We start from the raw sequence: 26,225 nt of genomic DNA, 5'->3' as shown, positions 1-26,225 counted from the left end.
TTCTTTTTGGAGAAAGTACAGGAGATTCTTGTAGCAAGCTAACAAGAAATTCCTCTAGTATGGAGGCAGTGGGAGAACTTCCTATGGATCATTCAACTCTGGATGGAACATACTGACTGTTATAATGATGTGGGCCATTATAATAGTGCTAGCAATGCTACTATTAGGGACAGGAAGGAAATAATAATATTTATCTAATGAAAATAGCAGTTGGAGTTTGGGAAGGTATAATATTCTTACTTTGTGTCCAACCCTGAAATCCGTTTTTCCCATGAGTGAGCCAACTGAAGCTAAAGTGACTACTTGCATAAGTGACGACTGGGCAGGGGAACATAAAACGCTACCTTTGTGAAAAGTACCATGGAATCTCTCTTGACAACATATGGGGAGAACTTCAGTTTCATTGCTGTTTGTATGAATTTTCAGAATTATTTTATTAATTAAAAATCAGTTTATTATTATTATATCTTGAGCAGAAATTAACCCTTTCCAAATCTGGTTCTAGAAATACAATCTAATCATATCATGTTATCGAACACAACATGGGTTTTGACTTCTTGAAACCTTGCCAAAATATAATATGGATGGATTATTTTAAATGGCAGGGGCAAGAGCTGAAATGAAGCATATGAAACAACTGAAAGGCAAATGTGTTTCTTTGTTTAGTTTGGCAGAAAAATATAATGGAGCCATGAAAGACTTTAACAATGTAGTTTTTCTTCTGTTAAAACAATTCCCTCAATCCCCAAAAATCTCATTTCTTATAGAAAACATTGAATGACGATATATCTCAGCATCACTAGACACATGAAATATTAAAATTTCAATGGGAAAAACCTTTCAAGCCCTACTGGATCCAGATTGAATTTTGGATGACTCATGCATTACAAATTACTTCTAATACTCATTGTGTGCTCTATGTTTTTTTCACTAGATTTTTGTTTTCAGAATTTCATCTCTGCTTTCATTTACATATAAAGGCCAGAATTAAACTGAATAAACAGAAGGAAAAAATATCACTTGTAAATTATCAGGCAGGAGAGGAATGATATTCTTGTCGTTAAGGCACTGACTGGGGACTGAAGGTCAGGGTTCAGTTTCTGGCTCTGCCATGATTTCTGTGTGGCCACTGCAAATAAACTAATCTCTATGGCCCAGATCCTCAAAGATATTTAGACTCCTAACTTTTGAGGATCTGGGCTCATATGCGTCTGTTCATCTGCAAAGTGGTGGTGATAATCCCCTGCTTCCAAAGGCTGTTGTGAGGGGGAAAAAATGTTAAATGTTTGTGGGTTGCTCAAGTACTATAATGATGAGAACATCTAATTTCCTGGGTAGATAGAAATGATAGATGTAGATTACAGCTAGTAATGCTTTCATTTTTCTAGTGAACTAAAAGTTTGGCCCAGAGTCTGACTCAGACAAAATTCCTTTCATAAATCCATGTTCAAATAACCAAAGAAAATGACACCTCCCATGTATCTGATGTAACAAGCTCAACCAGGCAGGATTGAGATAATAGGCCCGTTCTTCTTCTGTATCTGAGTTTACAAGAAGTGTGAGGAGAGAGGTTGTCAGGTTGTGTAAGAATCCTGCTGGGGCTTAGGTGCAAGTTAAAGAGCTGAGCAACTTGGCAGCATTGGGACGTGAGTGGTTTTTCACATACCAATCAGAGAAAACTTAGATGCCTAAGAGACTTTCCTGGAAGAAATGTAGGCAACTGGGGAATTTAAGCGCCTACAGGATTAGGCAGCATCTGAGCAGGCTTTTGAGGATATTGGTAGGGTTACCAACCCTCCAGGATTGGCCTGGAGTCTCCAGGAATTACAGATTAATTTTTAATTAAATATTGTCATGTGATGAAATCTCCAGGAATACATCCAACCAAAATTGGCAATCCTAGATCTCAGTCGTGATTATATGTTGGACCTAGGCACCTAAAGCAGAAGTTAGGCCCCTAAATCCCATGATGTATCTAGCCCTAAAGCACAACAATGATGTTGACTACAATGATGTTGACTACCTTTGTAAAGCACTGTATCTAGATAATCTCCGGGTGCATAATGGAGGGGCGAGGAACAAATGTAGTCCTTGCACTTATTTGAGAGCTTGCCTGCAATGAAGAAAAGTGCATGCTCTATTCTTCTAAAGGGTGTTGCAATACAGATAATCCCTCTCTGTATTGGGTAATTGATGGGTGCACGATTTTTCTCAGTGATCTCATTGTCCACTTAATATTCTGGAACAATTAAGGTATCTTTGATTAGTGTGAAGGTGTTTTGTTTCTGTAAAACAAAACAAATGTAGGCACTAAAAGCCAGATTTTCAAAAAGTAGCCTCTAGATTTGCATGCATTCTTTGTCACCCCTGCACCCCTGCATTCTTTGTCACTCATACATACAAATACCATTTTTGCTTGCAGAATTCTATATTCTATATTCAAATGATTGTGAGCTCAGAGCTGTGTACACAAAATTAGAAACTGCATTGAGATCCTTTGAAAAATTTTGCCCTAAACTTATTAGTCGTTACTAAGAAACTAAATACTAGAAAAGGAACTTTAGTGGCTTGTGGTGATAAATTATGTGAATGACTTTTCTCAAAATATATAGGGCCAAATTCTCTGCTGGCATAATACTATTTTCTTCAGTGGAATTTTACCAGCAGAAAATATGGCCAATGAACTTAAATTCATCATATTTTGTTTTAAATATATATGTATAGATAGATATATTTTCAGATAGAATCCTAGTTGTTGTGCAATCCATTTAGTTGATCACTTGTACAATGTAAATCTTCTTTAAGGAGTTGAACTGAAGTTGGCTTTGGAAACTGAAATGCCGCATCTAAAGAAATCCATTCTCTGGGATCTGATTTAAATTGTATCTTAAAATAAACGTAACTGCTTGGTGACTCTTAATTGTGTTTCTAATCTGTGCTGAGGATGGGATCTCAGAATCAGAGAGCTGAAACCTGATCCCTTGCAGAGCACAGCTGAGAATCTATGTTTTCTTTACACATACATTTCTCTCTCTCTCTCTCTCTCTCTCTCTCTCTCACACACTCTCTCTCTCACACACACACACACACACACACACATGAGCTACAGTGTACTTAGTCATATATGTAAAAGTGTATTATACTGTTCAAAATCTTGTGGATCGGGATTTTTTTTTTTCATATTCTTTTGAACAACATTGTTTCTCAGGAAACTTTATTAAATATTTATTGTATTTGTATGTTATTCAGAAAGATGAAAGAAATGAAGAGAGGCTGTTTCTTAGTTACTACCTTACTCCTGTTGTTGGGCTGTGTCCCATGGCATGTGACTGCAGACTCAAAAGATGGAGAAGACGACCAGGATATCCCAGGTAAGAGTTTACAAGTTTAACTCTTTCGCCATCTGAAATTGCATGAAACAAGAATCATGGACCTTAACCTTCACCACTAAAGTCCAGAGGGCTTTCCTATTGAACTCAGTGGAAACAGAACTGGACCTTATCTGAGCAAAGAGCAGTCCTAAATAATGTATTGGACTGTAGCCCTTGCAGTGAGATACTAAGAATGTGGCATAAAAATGACAGATCTTGTGAAGTAGAGTGTGTGTGTGTGTGTGTGTGTGTAAACCAGTTGTGAAGCTCTTTCCAAGCTACAGCTTCTGGACTGTCTCCCAACCCTTTTGAAACGCTACAATTCCAAACAAACCCCATGCCAGCTGCTAACATCACTCCATAAGAGCTATACTGTGAATGTATCCTATGCAATTGGGCAGGGAGTAAGGATTGTTCCTTGCGTGTTTGGGGAGTAGGTGGAATCATGGCTATACTCTCCACATGTACCAGGGGAAGGAATATGATGGGTCTGGTAGTGGGTGGGGATACACCACTCTCCTTTTCTCCACAAAACAGGAGCTCACAGAATCGCTCTTCTTTTCAAGAGTTGTTCCTCTAATGGTGCAATTAAAGACTGCCCCTTACCCAGGCACACCAGTTTTTTCTAGGCATGCCCATTTTAGATACACAGTTACTACATGTGCACAGGCAAGTGTATTAACTGCATGTGACATTAGCTTCATGTGAAAAACTAAGAGGCCATGTTAAAATTTTGATGCGGTTTTCAAAATGTAATAGGTCTTTTTCTCTAAGCCATTCAGAACACAGTATGACAACATCAATACAAGGCAAATCCTGGCCTATGGTGACATGGCAGTAATGGGCATATAAACGCATCTGTAAGTAGGCATTCACACCAGATTACCTAATTCTCAACAGGTTGGGCCCAACGCAGAATGGTGTAAAGAGTAGCTCCAGAGCTACTCAGTGGACAGTTGGTTCAAGACAGTTTAGGGGACTAGGAGCTCTCTTAAATGAACTCCCTTCCAGGTGGGCCTCTTTGCATCCTGCCTCTCTGCCATGGGAAGAGAGAGAGGCAGGATCTTGACCCTCAAATTGTTGAGTCCTTCAAAGAACATAGAGTATGGGTGTTGTAATAAATGCTTTATCCGCCTTTCTGAGTGACCCTGGTGGCTTGATACCTCCCCCAGCTGGCAGCTCAAATTTAGAGAGATCAACTGGGTGTCCAGTTTAAGGGAAGCTTGTATGTATCAGCCAGAGACACCCATGCCTCTTCTCCCTTGCCCCACACTGTCCATAACCACAGAGCAGGGAAAACATTGAGTATACACAGTATCTCATAGATAATATCCCTAAAGGCTATTGGGAATGGAGTCTTAGAACAGGAGGTGGCAGCCACTGAGTGACTGGGAGGATATCAGAATAGGATTAGCACTCTATAGACTCAGGATGGGCTTTATAGCTCTAGCATCAGGGAGGGCATATCTGGCCCAGGATGAACAGTCATCACCCACACCAATGTCCATGAGATAAAAGTATTAATTCTGCATAGTCATCAGCTACAATAGAAATATAGTCAGTGTAGTCAGATTTTATTCCAATCAGTGTCATCAAATTTGAAAATAACATCCTAGCTCTGCACCAAATAAATTCCCTCCTTTCATAATCAGGTTGAGTCATTCTGGAGAAATTTGTGCTTACATTTACCTCGCAGCCTTGAAGTCCAAAAATAAACTCCCTTTTTTGCAAAAGCTGACATGACCTTGCATAACATGCATCCTTTCTATACTGTACAGTACAAACATTTTCTTTTGACAAACTCGTCGCTTCCTAGTAGTTTGTGAAACTCTTGTTTCTTGTTACAATTTCAACAACCTTGATAAGTTGTTGCACAGATCACTTCAATTTCTAGTTGAATTACTAAACTAAAAAGCCTAGTAGACTAAGCTTCACAATCTTTTTGTGGTGGGAGGGAAGGGTCATGAACAACAAAGCACATTGCTTACAGATTACTACTTGTTTTTCTTTTAAGCACAGCTGAAAACTCAAACCCCTTCTCAAGTCTGTGATGCTTTCACAACCAATAACTTGAAAACCAGTCATGAACTCATTATGTTGAGCATTCCCACATCTTGGATCCAGATTCCAAATCAAAGAAATGTTAGTCTTTGAGATATGAAACCAAGTCCTCTTGCATCCATTGAAGACGCCTTATCACTTTTTGTAAAAGGAAGGCTGCTGTCTGATGTTTTCACCAAATTCCTATTCTATAATTAGGTTTTTCCTACCTAAAATTCCTCCTGCAATTTTCTTAGATGTGGAGTGAAATCTGGTCCCATTGTAGTCAACAGCAAAACTCTTATTGACTTCATTCAGGGCAGAATTTCACTTATGGTGTTTTCTTCCTGTCCTGTAGAGTGGTGTTGAATGCTGCTAAACAGCTCTCATGTGTCACTCCAGAAATCCACCCGAGGTTCTATTTCTGTGGTGGATAAAGTGGTTCTTAAACCCAAAGAACATGTAAAATCATGCTCTGGGATCCTTTTGAATAGAAGAGCCTGTATCAAAAACCCCCATGTTTAAATTAGGGCAGTTTGAAAACTGGAAGCTCAGCAGGATAGAGAGTGTTCCAATATGTTCTGCATGGCGCTGAGAACAGTATCAGTGCTCAAATAATAAATAATTAAAAGAATAAGGGTATCAAAAAGTTACAGAAAATGCCAACCTGTTACATAACTGTTTCTGTGTTGCGTAAAGTGTCCCATGATACCACTTGTTGCTGGGTGCCCTTTATTTGATCTGAAGTTTAAAACAAATGAGTCACTGACATTCAAATGTGGTGTTATTATGATGTGAAAGTTTATCAAGAATTAATGTGACAGTCTGAGGATTCAGATATACTGGTAGGAAAAGCTCTTAGCAGTGTGTGGGTGGTAAATCGTCAAATGAAACTGACAGAGAGAGAGAAAAAGAAACCCCTTTTTCATCAATGACAAGCTGCTTAGTATTGATAATACTTATCAAAGAAAAAAGGCATTTATGAGAAAGCTTATAATGACGACAGCATATCTTTACAAATAAGAATAACTACTGAAAGATGCCTGGGGTGGTGTGAAATAAGTAACCTCAGCAAACAGAAGAGAAAGTGCTGCACATGCAAGCTCTGAAATATTCCTGTGTAAAATCTTTCTAATGCAGATGACTGGATCCCTAGGTTTTATTTTCAAAGCTGAGTTAAAGTGTAGTTCTGCTCTGAAAAGTGAGTTTGTAACAATGCCATTATGGATCTTATATTTATTGTCTCCATGATTTCTGTATTGAGTCTATTCATTTGATAAGTAAATGATGGTTGTTGGTTTTTTAACCATTATTCAACTCAAGATCTAAAAGTCAAGCTGGACTCTTTGGGTATGTCTACCCAGAAAAAAAAAGTGCAGTTTTCAACTGTGCTGATCAAGCTTTATCAATATTTCTTGTCTATTCACATAAACCTGGGTTTTACATGCCTCAAGCTACAACATGACTTACTAACAGAATTATAAAGATGTTATATTAGGCCTCTGATGTAACACTCTGATGAAACTGTTGAGTTTCAGACATATGGTAGCCACTGTACATGGACCCAAAAGCTCAGCTGTAAGCATTCCTTAAAACAATGCTTCTGAGAAATTGGATCAAATTCTGATCTCTAATGCATCAAACGGAATATTCCTGGGTTGTGGTATATATACCTCTGGTATGACTTTACAGACTTTTCTTCTGGCATATTATATGGATGCTTAATTTATTTTCTTCCTAAGATTAGTCCTCAAGGAGAGATGTTTCTCTTGAAGTTTCATCAGCCTTCACTAAGGTGTAAATTCTAGGCACACCACCAGAATGTAGGAACCAAAATGGAGCAGAATCAATATAGTTCAACTGTGAAGGGAGCAGAAGACTGTGTATGGAGGTGGATCTGCAGCATCTGTAATCAACAGAGCAGTGCTAGGCAAATGCCTTATCCTGTAAGTGTGAAATGGGTAAAGGTGGATCTGTGCTTATACAGATCCACTGGCCAAACTCTCATCCATTTTAGAACTCTTCATTATTGCTGGGAAAATAAAGCTAATTCCAAATCAACTAAAGGAGATGAGAACTGCTGAGTTTAAAACAATGAGAAACAGCTCTACTAATGCTCCAGAGACTGGTGGGATGGTTCCAATCCTCTGAATCCCACAGAAAACCCTTTTTCATACAGTTTATTTACTTGGCCTTTGTACAAAAAGGGAGAATTTGGCCTTTTGTGACTTCAACATTGCACATTTTCTTGAGTCTCTATATTGATACTATAATTCTTAAGAAAATAAATGTGTCCACAGCTTGAGACAGTGTAGAACAGGGCACGTACAATACGCACATTTGCAGTCCTACAACAATGTTACAACAGTAGTTTCAGTGTCATTCCCATTGTAAACAGAGGAAAGGCTTTGAGAAGTAAGTAACACAATCATTTGTTTCTGTGGTTTTGATTGGAAAATAGCTAGTTGCTGAGACAGATTATTCTTCTCATTCATTGAGCAGCAAACCTCCTCTTAGATAGTAATTTGTTCATCCTCATCGTATGGTTCTATGATTAAATTTACATGTCTGTTCTGCCTTATAATTTGGCTTAATAAGATGAAGACAGTATCATATGGCATAGATGTGACAACGTGTAGGATGCTAAACGTGTTGATGTAGCCATGTGTCTGGACCTCTTGAGTCTGGGAAGCACAAAAGGTTTTTATGCCCTCTTTTCGTGCCCCACTGACCTAGATTGATTTTAGAGGCTTGAGTTTTCATGGGTATTCTGAGAAGAAAGAATCACTAACATTTTGATATGATACCCTCTATCTAAGGATCTCAGCACACTTTCAACCAGTATGAACTGACCCTCACAGCACCAGTTTGAGGTAGGTAAATATCTGGACCTGGCTGGAAACTGGGAATCCCATTTTGTGGGAAGTTCCAACATTTCAACAACAATAAAATTGGTTGCAGAATAGAATGAAAAATGAAATTGAGACACTTCCTGTGGCATGGGAATTCCCAAATTGCCTTTCAAAAGGACTAAATGACAGAGCTGAACATGGAACTGAGGCTCCCTGGGCTTCTAGGCTGCTCCGTAGCCAGGATGTTTGAAAGCCCCCCTGACTGTGAGGTGGCCCACCTGGCAGAGACCTGGAAATCTCTGGAACCCTGACTCTTCAGCAGCCCCCCTGGCCTGCTGCTTGGACCTGGGAAGCCGAGGAGACCAAGCTGTTTAGGAGCCACAGACCTGTGAGGTTCAGGCAAGTTGGCAGCAAACCAGACATGTTTTCATCAGAACCCTGCCTGACAAGCAGGATTCCATTGAAAACCTACCTAGTTTCCATCAGAATTTTGACAGAATCATTCCTATGGAAGGTGCAGATTTCAGTGAATCAGCATTTTATGATGGAAAAACCTATAAATATCCTATAGATGAGGAAACTGAGATACAGACCTTTAGAGACAATTTTCAAATGGAAGTGACTAAAATTAGGCACTTAGATCCAGATTTTGTTGCCTAGCTACCTGTTTTAGGAATATAAAATCTGATTATGTCCTTTACAGTCTCTCGTGTTCTCATCATAGAAGACATTAATTTTTAAATGGTTCATTTAAAGGCCATGAAGTTATGATATTAACGGTAGTGGAAATTAGTCCTCTCCCTGCAATTGATATAGTTCCATTTAAGTGAATAGAGTCTCAGCTAGAGTAAATCAGCATAAATCTGGCCTTTAAGGGTTTTTTTTTAATTAGGCCATTTTTGCAAATTAAAAAATAAATATCAGAGAATAGGCACAGGTTGGCCAACAGCAATGCAGAGTTTTTAGCATTGTGTCTTTAGCCTGACTTGGAGGGACCAGAAGTGATTGGGGCAGGTCAGTGTCTTAGAGGGACTGGAGGGACCAGGCCACATTAGCTTCTTAACTGAGACTGGGCACTCAAATTCTACTTAGTGTCAGTTGTGATGTGATGTGAGTTCCTGTCCCCTTTCTCTCTCGCCTTGTCCCCTGAGCCATTGCATGGGTATCCTTGTGGGCAGTCTTAAGAGAGCTCAATGCTTTAAAAGGCACAAGGAGAATAACCTACGTCCTCACTCTGACTAATTTTGGTGAGGAAAATCTTGCACTACCGTATTCTATTTTGTGTGTGTTCTATGGGTAAGTGGAAGGCTTCAGTTTGAAGTGCTGTCAGTCTGGCTTTCAATAAAAGCACACGCATACACCTCTAAAACTTTTACAGCCCTAGGAGGGAAAAAAGGGTGCACAGTATAATGTAAACAGTGAAAGAGCTTCATCCACAGGGGTACTTAACTGGGTCTTCAACTACAGTGCTGTCTTAACATCCCCATACAGTCTCAGCAGTACAGTCTAGTTGACAAGATTTCTGCTATAGTTAATATGTCAGTACTATCAAGCTATATTGCATATTAAAAGGCATAGATTTCAGCTTTTCAACTCAAATCAATTTACTTTAATCTAAATATTCTAAAGTTGTGCACACCTTAATGATTTTACAGATTTACTTCTTAATAAAGTTTAAAAAATAGAGTGTTTGTGCAGTCCTATGAGTTGCAATGTATAGGTTTATGACTCAGTAGTGTGTGTTATTTAATAGAATGGTGCTGCCCTCTGGAGGACCGTTCTGGTTTGGTTTTGTTCAAAGGCTGCTCTCTATTTCAGTGCTAGAGTTTCCTACTCATTCTAGCTCATTTCTAGCAGCATTTGTCTGGTATATGGCATCATCCTAATTATTTAATAGCATTAACACCTAAGAGATCTAAATAGAAAAAACTACAAAGCCTCAACTGTGCCCAATATTTTTTGGGTGGAAGAGAAGAGGGGGAGAGTGGGAGGACCTCTCTCCTTACCTTGCACCCTCTGCACAGGGGCTGGTTGCTGTCCATTGGGTGACATAAGGACTGCTCCCTGCTAGTGTCCTGAGAGTGCTAGTTACCTGGTAGGATGATTGGATAGCAGATTTGAGTTCCCCAGGCATTGAACAAAGTGCACACTTCACTCTTTGGGTTACGCTGTGACTCTTTCACAGAAACCAGAATTCTTCCTGCAGGTCCCAAGAAGTGCACATTGTAGCAGCTGCTCGTTAACCTTTGCATCAGTAGCTGAGGAGAAATTTTGCCTAAGTTCCAGTGCAGTGCAGTGTGTGTTTAAAAAAAAACAACAAAAACACAACAACATACAACTCTAGTTTATAAGCTTCACTCTAGCCCCAAATGTCTACTTCCTCTAAGAGGCAGGTATTTTTTTACTCAAATGGCAAGTTCTATTTTACCTAGAGGAAAAAAAGGTGGTTAAATCCAAGAGTCATCTAAGGGGAACTAGGTGGTTTAACTAGAGTGGATCAGGAAATGGATGTTCTATTCTGAAAAAAAAAGTGAGATTTCAATTTATTTTCAAATTGAGATGAAAAGACACCCCCCCCACACACACACAACAAAATTTAAAAATGCAAAACAAAATTCCAAAATGATTTTAATTTGGGGTCAACTGAAATAATTTTGTATTTTGACCATTTTTCTTTCTTTTTACTTTAGTATATAAAATAAAATAAATTTCAAAACAAAAAGTCAAAGGAACACCATTGAAACTTACCATTAGGAAAATAGTGAAACAACTTTTTGTGACATTTTGAGAATAACTTTTCCAGTTGTGTTCAAAATAAAATTTCATCAAAAGCTATGTAATTTGACAAAAAAAATGGTTCAGTCAAAAATATTTTGATTGAAAACTGTTTTGATGACAGTTTTTCAACTGTCTAGTTGTAGATGCTTAGTCTTAAACCTGTATGTCTAGTCTTAAACCTGTATGCAGACTATAACACAAGAACTATGGGTCATCCAATTAAATTAATAGGCAGAAAATTTAAAACAAACAAAAGGAAGTACTTATTCACACAACACACACTCAACCTGCAGAACTCATTGCCAGGGATGTCATGAAGGCCAAAATTATAATGGGGTTCAAAAAAAGAACTATATAAGTTCATGGATAGGTCCACCAGTAGCTATTAGCTGGGATGATCAGAGATGCAACCCCATGCTCTGAGTGTCACTAGTCTCGTTTGCCAGCAGCTAGGAGTGGATGACAGTGGATGGATGACTCTCTAATTGCCCTGTTCTGTTCATTTCCTCTGAAATATCTGGCACTAGCCACTGTCAGAAGACAGGATACTGAGCTAGACGGACCATTGTTCTGACCCAGTGTGGTCCTTCTTATGTTCTAAAATTTGAGCTGTTTTGATAGGATATAGAAATCCCTCACCAATCAGAGTTCCACTTCTAGAACTGGGGCGCTGATACAGATGATCTTATTTTTTATAAGCACACATTAAAGCTGTACAAAACATCAAGGGCCAAATATTGTGCCATGCCTTTCAAAGAGTGCAGGAGCAAGGGCAAGGGACAGAGCAAAGGTAAAATGGTCTCGGGGTCAGAGCTGTAATCTGGGCCAGTGTTTAAATCTCTAATCCCATTGAAGATATATTGCTAAATTCCCAAACTAACTTCACAGCACTTAGTATCATGCTACCTTTCTCCCCACCATCATAGGTGCTGCTTTACCACCACTGAAGCTAGGAAATTCAATCTGTGCTTTGAAGGCAGATGGCGGTGACTGTAAAGCAATATATACAAGGTATTACTTCAACATTCAAACCCGCCAGTGTGAGATGTTTGAATACGGTGGATGCCATGGCAATGAGAACAACTTCATAACACTAGAAGAATGCCAGGATATGTGCGTGGTATCAGGTCAGTATCCTTTCTCCTGTCCTCCTGCATGTCCTTTATATTCATATGGTGTCTTATATCTAAATTGTGAGTTCTTAGGGGTAGGGGCCATCTCTTGTTTATGTTTCCCAGAACAATGGGGCCTTCTGCCTGTAGGGGCTATATCAATAATAATAATAATCACAATAATACTGTTATAACAGGGGTCACCAGGTGGTGCTGCTACATAGTCATCCAAATTCTTTTTTGTGGAGTATGTCTATAGGTGTGGTGTCCCAGGGTGTGATTACATCTCAAGCAGATGTATCCAAACTAGCTTTAATCTAGCTAAACGCTGGTCCTGGAGCAATGAAGCTGCAGCAGCGCACATGCTTTGGTGCAGGCTAGCAATTATCCAGGGTTCCAGGTAGGTTTATACAGTGCGCACTGCCACGACTTCACTGCTCTGGGAGCTGAGATAGCTAGAATAAAGCTGGTTTGGGTATGCCTATTCAAGCTGTAATTACACCCTGTGATTACAGTGTAGACACACTCTTAGTGTGAGCAGATCTTCTGTCTTGGGAAGACGTGGTGTGAAGGTTTTTTTCTGCAAGGTTCTGGGTAAAGGTTGTTGTGTAAAATCAATTCTTGAGGCTCCCTGGGTGTCGGGCTGACACTGCTGAAAGAAGGGATCGTCTGGATGCTGATAAACACCTCTGTTCCGGGACTGGTGTAAATAAAGTTATTCTTAAAATATACCCAGACTCACATCCCCAGCTTCTCCTACACTGAGAAGACAATCTGCAAGACCTCAGACATTTGCCACAGCTACTTGGCAAAGGGGCAGAAATAACCATGAATAATGCTCACAAATAATATTCTTAATTATTGTTTCTCTGTACTGCCTGTAAATTGCTACGTTTTACAGTCTGAATGAGGCTTCATCAGCTAACCGGTAGATACCAAATAATAGGATCATACCAAGATACACATTTAAGATGCCAAATGTACAGTTATGCTGTCAGTCTGGACGAAATGTGCATAGTGTTTACTCTGGTATTGAAGAGGGAGGGAAATTGAATGGCTTGATTTTTTTTTTGTAAGAACTGAGCACCTAAACCTCCTGCTCACTTCCAAAGGGCCTGTAGGTGTCCACACCTTTACAAATTATACCGTAAATTCGGCATAATTAGGAAAATTCCTCATACAGCATATTAAAATCTCATATCAATCACAGAAGTCATTTTGATGTGAAGGTGGTATATCTCCTGTTTCCTTGTTTATCTCTCATAGATGTCAGCAATTTGTGGTTGGGAAGTATTGCTTTGTCTGAACTTGATACTGAAACTGGATATTGTGTAAGGAGGATCTATTACAGAAATGTTTGGCTACAGTTACATGCATTTTGTAATAAGACTAGATAACCTTTATTATAGTTATAGCAACTTAACTTGAGTATTTCAAAAGCAAAACTTATATGAAAAAGACCTTTGAGGAAACAATGCCAGATTACTATTCTGTAGAAGAGTTGATAATGACATTTTATGTAGAATATGAGTTTGAGTATTCAGGGAACACCAAGCTTTCTGTTAAATAATAATCATAAAGTGCTTAGGGCTCTATCCTTGTGAAATCAGCCTTCAGAAGTGCTATAGTCATAGAAGAGTAGGGTTGGAAGAGACCTCAGTAGGTCATCTAGTCCAACCCCCAGCTCAAAGCAGGACCAACTCCAACTAAATCATTCCAGGCAGGGCTCTGTCAAGCCCGGGCCTTAAAAACCTCTAACGATGGAGATTTCACCACCTCCCTAGGTAACCCATTCCAGTGCTTCACCACCCTCCTAGTGAAATCGTTTTTCCTAATATCCAACCTAGACCTCCTCCACTGCAACTTGAGACTATTGCTCCTTGTTCTGCCATCTGGTACCACTGAGAACAGTCTAGCTCCATCCTCTTTGGAACCCCCCTTCATGTAGTTGAAGGCTGCTATCAAATCCCACCTCACTCTTCTCTTCTGCAGACTAAATAAGCCCAGTTCCCTCACCTTCTCCTCATAAGTCATGTGCCCCAGCCCCCTAATCATTTTTGTTGCCCTCCGCTGGATTCTCTCCAATTTGTCCATATCCTTTCTGTAGTGAGAGGCCCCAAACTGGACACAATACTCCAGATGTGGCCTCACTAGTGCCGAGTGAGAGATGCTCTTAAATCAGAAAGCTACTGCCCCCTCATGAATGTGACAAATGTATGGACTCATAACATCACTAGGCATGCTCTTCCAAGTTCCTTTGGATACCAGGTATGGATTTTGATTAGATGGAAGACAGATGGAAGGTGTCATGTAGATTCAGGAGGGAGCCAGAAAGGGGTTGGGGAAATGGTTGTGAAGCGCAGGAGGAGCAGTGGGTGGAAGCTGAAGGCCAGAGGTCTCTGGGGCGTGAGTGAAAACAGCCTGAAGTATTCCAGTAATTTTCAATACTGTAAAAAAGTTTTTGTTATTTGAACTCAGATTCATACAAATGATGTATGATTCCATTAAGATTCAAGGATTCATCTAATCCTGTGTCCTCAACAGAAATCACTTTTCAGTCACAAACCCTCTGTTGCCCAATTGCAAAATATGGTATTAAATAGTAATAGACCCAGGAGACCCACTGATACAAGGGATTAAGTTATTCCTAGGCTGAGCAATGAGATATCATTTGAGATAGATTCATATGTAACTAAGCTGTCTTGACTTTTTGTGAAGCAATCTGAGGACCCTTCTGATAGGTTTCTGTGCAAACGTCAGTAACTGTCATTCTGTTTGTCCTCACCATGTTCAAAGCATGCCCCTATAACATGCCTCCTCATAGCTCTGGAAATATGCTGATGTACTCTAGGCATCAGGCCAGAATTGCAGGATAAAAATTGACCTCCTGGGAACAGTATGTATCATCTTCATGCTTGGCAAATTTTTGTATCTCATAAAATAAAATATTTAATTCTGGAAAATCATTTAGAAACTAGGAGTTTACAATAAGAATTCAAAAGACCCTTTCCTGCTGTTCTGACCCAGGATGCTGCAGCTTTAAGACAACGCAGTTCACAGCATTGTGCTGTGTCTGTGTTACACGCTAGATGCAAAGGGCAATCTGTTTTCTTCTCCATCATGTCTATCAATTCGGAGTCTGTCACTAAGGCCTGACCCAAAGCCCAGTGAAGTCAACGGGAGTCTTTCCCTTGATTTCTGTGGGCTCTAGATTACATCCTAAATGTGTCTCAGGGGAGTCCCAGAAAAAATCTGTGTCCATATAAAAACTGCCAAGAGCAGGGGTGGGCAAACTATGGCCTGGGGGCCACATCCATCCCTTCAGACATTTTAATCTGGCCCTTGAGCACCCGCCGGGGAGCAGGGTCTGGTGCTTCAGTAGGGGAGCGGGATCGGGGCACCACGACCAATGGGAGCTGTAGGGGCAGCATCTGCGGACAGGGCAGCATACAGAGCCACCTGACTGTGCCTCTGCGTAGGAGCTGGAGGGGGAACATGACACTCTTCTGGAAGCTGTTTGAGGTAAGTGCCGCTTGGAGCCTACACCCCTGAACCTCTTCCATGCCCCGACCCCCTCCCATACCCCAGCACCCTGCTCCAGCCCTGATCCCCCTCCTGCCTTCCGAATGCCAGAGTCCCCTCCTATACCCCAAACCCTCATCCCCAGAGCCCACACCCCCAGCTGGAGCCCCCACACCCAGCCCTGTGCCCCAGCCCTGCACACTGAACTCCTCCTTTCTGAACCCACCACAGAGCCCTCACCCCAGCAGGAGCCTTCACCCCCTCTCACATCCCAACCCCCAGATTCATGAGGATTCATAGCCTGTCCTGGAGCCAAAAAGTTTGCCCACCCCTGACCAAGAGCCATGTCACTAGCCCAATCCTAAACAGCTTCTTAACGTGCCTATTTTCCCTCAAAGTGTCAGAATGACGTAGAGGGGAGAAGAGTGAAGGGAGCAGGTGTGCAGGTCACATCAAGTACTAAAATGTTTCTTGCTGATACTTAGCACTTACTGTACATAGTGCTTCTCCTCATAGTTTGTGAACGTTAACTAATCCTCCCAAGAGCTAGGTACCATAAATAAATATTCTATTGTCTCTTTATTACAGGTAGGGAAATAAAGGTAGAAAGTTTAACACTTAGTCACATCCATAGATTGAATTTGGGTCAACGCCAGGATTATGGCTGAGGGACTGTAGTTTCAAAAGTAACAGGTATATTGCTTCCTTAATGAATAGTGAGGGTAGGCATGGGATTAAGAACCTGGATTTTATTCCAATGATTTTCTGTGTGAGTATGGGAAAGTCATTTAACTGCTCTTTGATTTAGTTTCCCCATTTGTCACGTGGAGGTGAGGATTCCTACTTAATGGGGTGTCGTGAGGCCTAACTGGGCTGAAGTAGTGGGATAAATTCAGTAAGCAAGGTAATCTAAAAAGAAGGAATTCTCATGGAAGCCTGAGTTTAAGAATGACGTATGTGCTGAAGTATGTTAACAGCTATAAATATCAATAGTATACCTTACACCAATTTTGCATTCAGTGGGTGGGCAATGTACATGTTGAGGGGGCAGAAATGAACAGAAAAGCAATGAACAAGAAGGTTAAGTTATCTTAACCCTCCTGCTAATTCCCTTGCCACCTACTGCTTCCTTTGATTCTCCCAGACAGAAAGTTGTACTCATTTTGCACACTCACTGAACGCCAGATCAGTGCAACTTCTATCACTTAACCACATACACCTTTTTTCTGCTCAGTCTGCACCAGTCTATTGCATTGTCAAACTTAGTTCTATACCTAGCCCACTAGAACATCCCCCACCCCACTGCAAACTGTCTGATTTCATATCCTGTCAAATGTTTGGATTGCAGATTTTAGAAGCAAAGTGGGTTTAGTTATAATTTTTAAAAAATATTATATTTTATAAGGATTCTTCTTTGAAGCAGTCATGTCGCACACTGAGCTACCTCTGGTGACATAGAAATTTCACTGGAAAATTTCAGCAATGACCTGTGACAATGATAATGACTGTGTCACTACTAACCCTTCCATCAGCAGATCTTTCAGTGTAGCTTTCTGGACAATGAACTAGTTTAAGACTCAGTTTTATTGGCTTCTGCTAAGACTCAGAACAGAGCCTTCAAGGCGGAAGTTCCTCTAAAAGTGAAGTTGCAACAGGGGAAAGCAGCCTAAATCTATTCTTAGGGGTTTCCGATGAGTAGTTTGCCCTGTATTTACCCTAGTGTCACTGAGATTAAAAATTAAAGTTCAGACGGCAGCAAGTGCATGTAAGAATGATGTACCAAAATAATGATATGCTAGTATGTGACTGACAGATGAGATACCCAGGATGCTGGAGCAACTGAAGATTCTATAACAATTAAGGTAGTGTTAATCAGCATTTCAGAGTGTGAAAGAACAGGCTGAATACATTTAACCCAGTTCTAACTGGGCTCAGTAACCTCACTGGGGAATCACGTCTGCATGGGTTCAGGAGGGGTACAGCCTTTACATCATCTTTTGAATTTCCTTTTCCTGCAGTGCAGATAGTAGTTAGTATTTCTGCAGCCATGTGCCCAGAATTATTTTTTGTAGAAGTTAATACAGTTTATCAAAGGCCTTTACCATTTTTTCTCTCTTTCTTTTAAAAGCAAGTTTCTATGGGTTTTTTTTCCCTACCTGTTTGGGTGTTCATTAGCATACAAAAATACAGTACAATTCAAATGGTTTTTAGCCTTGTTTTTTAAGATAATCATTTTAAGAAACTGCCGGATGTAGGAGGGAGATTGTTCTTGGCAGGAAATCCAGCTGGGACAGGAGTTCAACTCAGGTGAACATGAACTCCGGAATCTCTTGATCCATACACAAAGTCAGCATGAGTAATCACATCCCAGTCCATTCCCACTTCTTATGTTTCCTTTCTTGGCTGCTCCAGACTGCCCTGTCAATCTCTTTCGCTATTTGTCCTACACAGAATTGAATCTTGTGGGTTGACTGTGGAATATTTATGGAGTCCTTTTTTAATTTGCTAAAAGTCTGATTCAGGAAAGCACTAAAGCATAGGCTTAAAGTCAATGGGACGACTTTGCAGCTTAAAGTCAAACACATGCGTAAGTGCTTAGATGCATCAAAACCTAAGTGAATATTATAATGTGAAAGATTTTGTGCTCCACAAAGCAGATGATTCCCTGGCCCCCGTAAATGCATATTGTTTATCATATACATTTCTGTAACAAACATGTCTTTGAATCACAAATAACTAATACTATTTTTTATTACAACTCATACAGTATTAACGTAAATTTTAAAAAGAAAAATATAAAATAGTCAAATCGTATCATTCCTATTTGGCATAGAACTTGTATATTTCACTACCATTGGGATTTCTAGACCAAAATTCCTTCTTTGAGGTCATATTCATAAATTTGTGTCAGGGATTTAATTTAATGTATCCTGTAAGCAACCAATCCCGAAATTATTTTCAATATTTATTAAACTTTCATAAAAGAAACCCATACAAACAAAGGCTATGTAAGTATTTATCCTAAAAATCTTTATTCTCCAGCAAAATTATCCAAAGGGAAAAGCCTTTGTTTAAAGGGGTCTTTATCAGTTGTACAACAGGGTACAACTTTTTTATTAGAAAAAATATGATTAACCTGTTTGTAGTCATGGGGATTTGTGCTACTCAAGAACACAAAGCACATATATCAGAATAGCAAACAAAGCTCCTTTCTTGATTTGTTTTTTATGCTAAAAAGGTCAGGATTTTGGAGTGTGAGGATTAGCTTCTTGTTTTCTATCCACCAGACTGACACTTGGCACACTTCCATTGTCATCTGGATTTGGGATTCAGCTGGAACACCAAAGCATTTTCTCTCTCCTCTTCTGGCACAGATACAGAGTAGGAAAGTCTCTTGCATGTACCTCATGCCAACATGTAACCCTGTGGTCACTTGGAATGGTCCATCAGGATAGAGGGGATAAGAGTAAGGAAAGAAAGGTTGATACATAATGAATCAAGGGTGAAGATTTTACAGGAGTCATGAGCATATGTAATCAGTAAGGTGCCATGAGAGGAATTCGATCTCACCAGATGGCTCTTTTCTCCTCAATCTAATGTAGTCAGGTTGTTAGAGACAGAGTCTGAGGCAGGAAAAAGAGGGCACCTTCCCTAAACTCCAAAGGCAAAAGGTGTTGGGGCAAATCCTTGTAAAGCTTTTAAAGGTGGTATAAAGCCAACCTTTGCTGCCTTCTGATCCAATCCCCCCCGTGCAAGAATCTCAGCTGGGGTAAATTGGCATAGTTTCATAGACTGAAATGGAACCAAGCTGCTTTATGCCAGCTAAGAATCTGACTCACTGTACAAGTCTGGCCTCAAGCATATTTAAGATACCTAGTAGGTAACCTAACAGCAGCTCTGTGGCAGATGCTAATGGACCAAAGGGGCTGTGAATCTGCAGCCAGGGAATGACACAACATAGGAGCATCTGTTGTGCCTTCTCTACACCAGTAGCTGGGAAGGTGACAGTTAGTATAGGGACCAGATAAAATGGCTTTATGGCCAAAATTCACCTTCAGTGCCAGTTAACCATAAACCCAGGTTAACTGGCTAATTAATCTAGTTTCACCAGCATGATTCAGTAGAACTGGATCTTATTGTTGAATCTGGTGCTCCCTCTGTAATATCTCAGCATTATTTTAACTGCTTAAATACATCTTAATGTTGCCAGTGTTTCAACACAGCTGTATCTATGCCGCAAACAAAATGTTTCTTGTTAATATTTTCAATTTAGGAATTAAGGAAAACTCACAAAATGAGAAATGCTTGGTTAAAAGGGAAAAGTATCAGAAATAAACAAACACCCAAGAGACACCCATGAAACTTCCACTGCCACAGCACTTCAGCAATAATGGGATGTGCATGCATCTTCCATGGACCACTCATATAAACCCCAGAAATGAAAGGTGCTTTGGAGCAAGCACGGAGGAAAGGCTAAAAGTTCATGCGAACTAATTAAGATATGAGAATGTAGGTAGGCCTGACATCATAAGTAATTAAGCACATGAGGGAGGCCTTATTTCTTAGAAGATAGGATTAGGGAGGTAAATGAATTATTAGGCTGAAAATGGAAGGTTTGTGCTAAATATAAGTAAATAGGTCAGTAGGCTAAGAATACAAAATGTCTGAGCCAGCTAAGATAAGAGGGAGAACAGCCAGGGAATCCTTTAGTACAAACAAAATAAGAATGGACAAAATAAGTTAAAAATATGGAGATGGGGTAAAAAGGTAGGTCAAACAAACAATGCTTGGACAAAGCATGCCATGTAGGAATTAGTAACTAATCCAATCCAAAAATGTGTAATGCAATGTATAGTAAATGCAAAAAAATGTAGAATGTATATAAAGGGAAAGGGTTTCTGTGTAACTTTTGAATTGTGATGTACTCTGCATCACACACACACACACACACACACAAACATACACACGTACTAGAGTCTGATCAGCTCAGTGTAGCGTTACTGTATGCCAAATAAAGATATCTGAGTGACAAAAATCTGGAGTCAAACTCAGTTCTTGGGAAGCCAAGTGGGAAAAGGTCTCGGAGGGAATCCCAACAAGACAGAAACAAAAAGACACAAGCCACAGTGAAAGAAAGTTGGAAAAATAAAGCTAGAAGAGACACATAAAGAAACATATATATCTCATATATTTTCCTTTTTGTTGCTAAGTACTAAAGCAGAAATAAATGAGCCAAACTGAGTGTCAAATAATGGTCCCAAATCCTCTCCAGAAACTGTGAGCCAAATATGAAATGACAAGTATTGCAAGATTCTCATTCCTGCAGTCATTTCCAAAATGAATACACTGGGAATACCAGTGGGTGGGCAGTTATGCAGTTACTTAGATTTCATTAGGTTTTGTAGAAACCTCTGAAAACTTATAGAATTTAATAGAGAATTACTGCCATAAGCTTTTAAATCATCCAATATCATTTTATAGTAAAATGTATTTACTATTCAATTAAATAGGATGGTGTAAAGTCTTATGGAAAGGCTACAGTTTTCTATTAAACTTAAATTTTTCAATAAGGTTAGTTTTATTAAAATATATCCATGTTGAGTTTTTCCATAAGAAGGTATATTTTTGGTCAGAACTTTAAGGTTAGATTAACTGAGCATCAAAACAATGAACAACAAATTAAAGTCTCCAAGAGATCACTGAGTGTTTTCTCTGTCACAGTTTGCATCACTCTGCTTCTCACTATGACAACTGCCTGGTGCAATTAACAGACTCCAAGAAATCAGCATCATTTTGCACAAAAGAGAGCTAAAGAAAGGGAAACACACAAACTTGGCAGAGAAGCAAATTACTTTTAAAGGCAATTTTCATGTTTGTTCAGATTGTACTGATATGAGTAGAATTACACATAGGTCCTAATTCTCAGTTCAGTGTACTATATATCCATCTTAGAAAAGATGTCTCATCTTTCTTGTATTGGAAAATACCTACAGTGGATGATTCTATGCCTGATTGCAGAGCAAAGCTACTCGTAAATGTTGTTAGCTTACACAGGAAAAATTAATTCAGTAGTGCATTTGAGTAATACGGTAGAACCAATAGCAAGATAAACTGTTGAACTGGCTGTTAATGAAATAAGTCTGGAGCTGTACAGTCACAATAAATCTTTCCTGAAGAGTAGAGATCACATGCTGAAAACTGCTGATTCTGCCATAATAGAGGCTCAACTTAAATGTATACCCCCAAATTAAAAAACATATTAAGAGAACCAAAAAAAAGAGCCACCATGGTTAAACAAAGTAAAAGAAGCAGTGAGAGGCAAAAAGGCACCCTTTAAAAAGTGGAAGTTAAATCCTAGTGAGGAAAATAGAAAGGAACATAAACACTGGCAAATGAAATGTAAAAATACAATTAGGAAGGCCAAAAAATAATTTGAGGAACAGTTAGCCAAAGACTCAAAAAGTACATCAGAAGCAGGAAGTCTGCTAAACAACCAGTGGGGCCACTGGACGATGGAGGTGCTAAAGGAGCACTCAAGGACGATAAGGCCATTGCGGAGAAACTAAATGCCCACATCTTGAATAGTCTGTGCAGACATGGTCGCCCCATCTCAAAAAAGATATATTGGATTTGGAAAAGGTTCAGAAAAGAGCAACAAATGGCTTCCGTATGAGGAGAGATTAATAAGCCTGGGACTTTTCAGCTTGGAAAAGAGATGGCTAAAGGGAGATATGATTGAGGTCTATAAAATCATGACTGGTGTAGAGAAAGTAGATAAGGAAGTGTTATTTATTCCTTCTCATAACACAAGAACTAGGGGTCACCAAATGAAATTAATAGGCAGCAGGTTGAAAACAAATAAAAGGAAGTATTTCTTCCCACAATCCACAGTCAATCTGTGGAACTCTTTGCCAGAGGATGTTGTGAAGGCTAAAACCATAACAGGGTTCAAAAAAAGAACTAGATAACTTCATGGAGGATAGGTCCATCAATGGCTGTTAACCAGGATGGGCATGGATGGTCCCTAGCCTCTGTTTGCCAGAAGCTGGGAATGGGCGATATGGGATGGATCACTTGATGATTACCTGTTCTCTTCATTCCCTCTGGGGCACCTGGCATTGGCCACTGTCAGAAGACAGGATACTGGGCTAGATGGACCTTTGTTCTGACCCAGTAGAGCCATTCTTATGTTCTGGCATGAAACTTGCAATCAATGTGGGGAAGTAGACTGTAGTGAAACAGTCTGATGTTACCATCCAGAAACAGGGGCGGCTCTAGGCATTTTGCCGCCCCAAGCACGGCAGGCAGGCTGCCTTCGGTGGCTTGCCTGCGGGAGGTCCAGAAGCCGCAGGACCAGCAGACCTCCCTCAGGCAAGCCGCCGAAGGCACCCTGCCTGCCACCCCCACGGTGCCGGCAGAGCGCCCCCCGCGGCTTGCCGCCCCAAGCATGCGCTTGGCATGCTGGGGCCTGGAGCTGCCCCTGTCCAGAAAATAGAAAGGTTGTGGGGTTATACATAAGTGTAGAGAGATTTGGCCAGGGCTCATCCCTCTCCGGGGTGGCGGGGAACCACACCGCCTCACTACTTCCTTCCAGTTGCCTGGCCACGGGAGTCTTTATCAGAATTTATCCAGCAGGCCCAGGCCCAGGGTCAGGGCGGGGCAGCAAGGAGTCAATGTCTCAGGCCCTCAGGCAGGGGCTGAGCAAAGACAAGTAAACAACAAACCCTCTGTAACTGGCCAGGGGCAGGCTGGGCAGCTCCTCTGGGCTCTGGGCAGCCTCAGGTGTCGGCAGGTCAAGCCAGTCCTCGGATCCGCTGTAGGTCACCAGGGTCTCCCAACCGGGAGCTAGGCCGGAGGCATCTGGCCTCTCCAGCGGCTGCTCCTCCAGTGAGTTCTGGGGTCGGGCTTTTATACTTCCTGTCCTGCACCTTGACCTCTGGGGGGCAGGCACAGGACTCACTGGCTCCGCCCACTCTGATGTGGGAGGGGCTCATCCCTCTCCAGGGTGGCCGGGAACCACACCACCTCACTACAATAAGGTACAAACTTTTGCTAACAGGAAGGGCCAGAAATATGTTCAAATGAAAGATAGTCACTTCACTGTGTATTTGTTGTCTTTGAAGAATATATTTTTTTTTAAATGATGCCATCTGGATTACCCCAGGGGAAGAAGGAAAATGCATCACAGTGGAACTTCATACTGATTCTGCTGTCCTGATAGTTTTGCTTTAAAATTCCAAAATGAAACTATGGCACGATGCTTTCAAAAGAACAAATATGTCAAAGACTGCCCAGAAAGAGACGTTACTGTTGGGATGAAGTGCAATAAAAACCAGTGCCAGAAATTTAGCACTTATCATGAGCACGTCTGTAACTGAAGAGCCATGGAAAGTTATGGTGCTATAGATATGTTTATTATTAATCATATTCAAGAGGAACAAATTGTTTAATACTGAACTAAAAAAAGACTATTAAAATTATGTCTGAAGTCAACACTTCAATGGTGTTTTCTTATAAGATATTCTCTTAATATACTATATACTTATATACTAAATGTGTGTATGGTGATTCACAGAGCAAATAAAGATTGAGTTCCTTTCTGAACAGTTTCCTTACTGAGGTCCCAATTCAGTTTGTTGCCTGAGATGAACTGCTGCATCCAGGCAAAGCCCCATGAAGCAGCCCACCTGCAGGTAGTGAATTGCAGGTGGAGCTGTAGATAAGAAGACTAGGAGAAAATTGTCAGGGGATGGGGACAAGCTGAGTTTGAGCACAGTAGGGTTATGTGGTCACATAAGAAGCTAGCATGTATTTATAGATAGATGAACTTTTATTTACTTAAATTGATTTCAGCATAGCTTATAAGCAACCTTGAAGGAATAGGTTATAAGAAGGAACTTAAAGGAAAGGAGGAGGTTAACTGGAGGTGGAAGAAAGTTTGGAAATGGGCCTGGAAGAAGAACATAAAGGGGGCATTAAAATAAGTGATTTTCCCCATTTTTCCAGTTTGTAACGTGCTGTCTCTTTTTAAGTGGCTGGTCCCGACAGAGGATAAGAGCCTCTGGTTATTGTTACTACTGTAGATCAAGTGGAAGAGGCCTGTGCTTTGCTTTTGACAATCTCAGCTTCAATTCTTGCTGATAACCGTGGCGGAGATTGTTACATTCAGACTCTGTCTATGAATTGGTTAATCATGGTTTTCCCAGATTCATTTTTTGTTCAAAATTGTCTGACCAATAGTTTGCACACATAGATTTGGGCCTATGCATTCACAAACTTTCCATAAAGTCCCAGTTTTTGATCCCTTATTAGATGACCTAAAGTGAGTAATTCTGAGGTGAATGTTTGTGCATGGTTACAAATGAAAGTTTCCTCCCTGCACTGTTCATGTAAACAAGAGATTTGCATGAGTGTTCATGGATGAACAGACATGATCAGATCAAGTCACAATTTGGGTGTGAACACCAATGAGATGCCTGCAAAAGAACCTGCAAAGAATCCTAAAGACCTGAGTGTTTGGTTCAATCTTCTTGCTGACCTTGACCTGTTATCCAATCCTGCTGCTGTTTGGAAAACAGATAAAGAATATAATTCAAATGTACTACTTTGATGCAAATATTTTTTCAAAGCTGACAGTCATAAGAATGGAATGTACCTAATAACACATACTGTAACTGGAGAATCTTTCCAGGGCTGTAGGCTTCTTGGGCATATATTAGCATAATGTTTTTCTATTGAAATATGAAGTATATTTAGCATTTTTTCCAATGAGTAACATTGACAAATTCAGTTACTTTAAACTACAGACCTTGGATTTAGCATCCAAGAATTTGTTTTATAGAAAACAAGCAGAAGGATTTGCAAGGTCTACCCAGCTTTTCTCAACACTGTAACATAACATTAAGTTAACGGAGGTATTCTCGTTTTAGCAGATCTCTGTGTATTGTTCTGTGTTTAGAACATTGTAGTCCAGTGATTATTTCAAAGAGGGAGATTCAATTCTACCTTAAATCTATGCACTGAGAATCTTTCCATTGACTTCCTCTAAAGGGCCCAGGGCTCCAGCTGCTGCTGGAAGCCCCAGGTCCTTTCAATTGCTGCCAGGGGAAGCCGATCTGCCCCGGTATGGCGCATCGGCTTACTTTCACCTCTGGGTGAAATCCTCACTCCATTGAAGTCAATGGGTGTTTTGCCATTGTCTTCAGTGGGGCCAGGAATCCCCCCCTTTCCCCCTTCAATGTACTTAACATGTTACAGTAGCACAGCTATAGCAGGCCTTTCCATGTAAATAGAGCTGAAACCAGTGTTAGCAAAAGTGTAAAATATTTGCAATATTTTTCTAATGTAGACAAGACCTAGGGATGGCGCAATAGCGATTTTTTCCATGTTCTCCCCAGTGCAGGGCTTTGGTTAAATGCCACAGTCTCATTTTAGAGATGAACCTCTTGCTATTTATTTTAAAATATATATATATCTTTCTTTCTATTGCAGAATTCCCAGTGAAGAAAACCCGTGGAAGATTTGGAAAAGGTAATTTTCATATTGTAATT

At 40.3% G+C, this 26,225-nt stretch overlaps 1 protein-coding gene across 6 annotated transcripts in view; it reads left to right on the top strand.

The window, feature by feature from the left end:
- The window catches only part of TFPI (tissue factor pathway inhibitor), a 59,581-nt gene that overhangs the window by 16,712 nt on the left and 16,644 nt on the right, over positions 1-26,225 (top strand). For all 6 annotated transcript variants that reach the window (XM_045033122.1, XM_045033121.1, XM_045033123.1 and 3 more), the window contains 3 exons: positions 3,250-3,371; positions 11,968-12,168; positions 26,167-26,205. In XM_045033122.1, coding sequence (XP_044889057.1) covers positions 3,254-3,371; positions 11,968-12,168; positions 26,167-26,205 — 358 coding nt within the window. In that variant the 5' untranslated portion in view covers positions 3,250-3,253. The remainder of the gene's footprint in view (positions 1-3,249; positions 3,372-11,967; positions 12,169-26,166; positions 26,206-26,225) is intronic.

The sequence above is a fragment of the Mauremys mutica genome, chromosome 10 (genome assembly GCF_020497125.1).
Source record: "Mauremys mutica isolate MM-2020 ecotype Southern chromosome 10, ASM2049712v1, whole genome shotgun sequence".
NCBI classification, from domain to species: domain Eukaryota; kingdom Metazoa; phylum Chordata; order Testudines; family Geoemydidae; genus Mauremys; species Mauremys mutica.
Note: the sequence above shows the minus strand (reverse complement) of the source record. Positions and strands in the feature narration are given on the sequence as shown.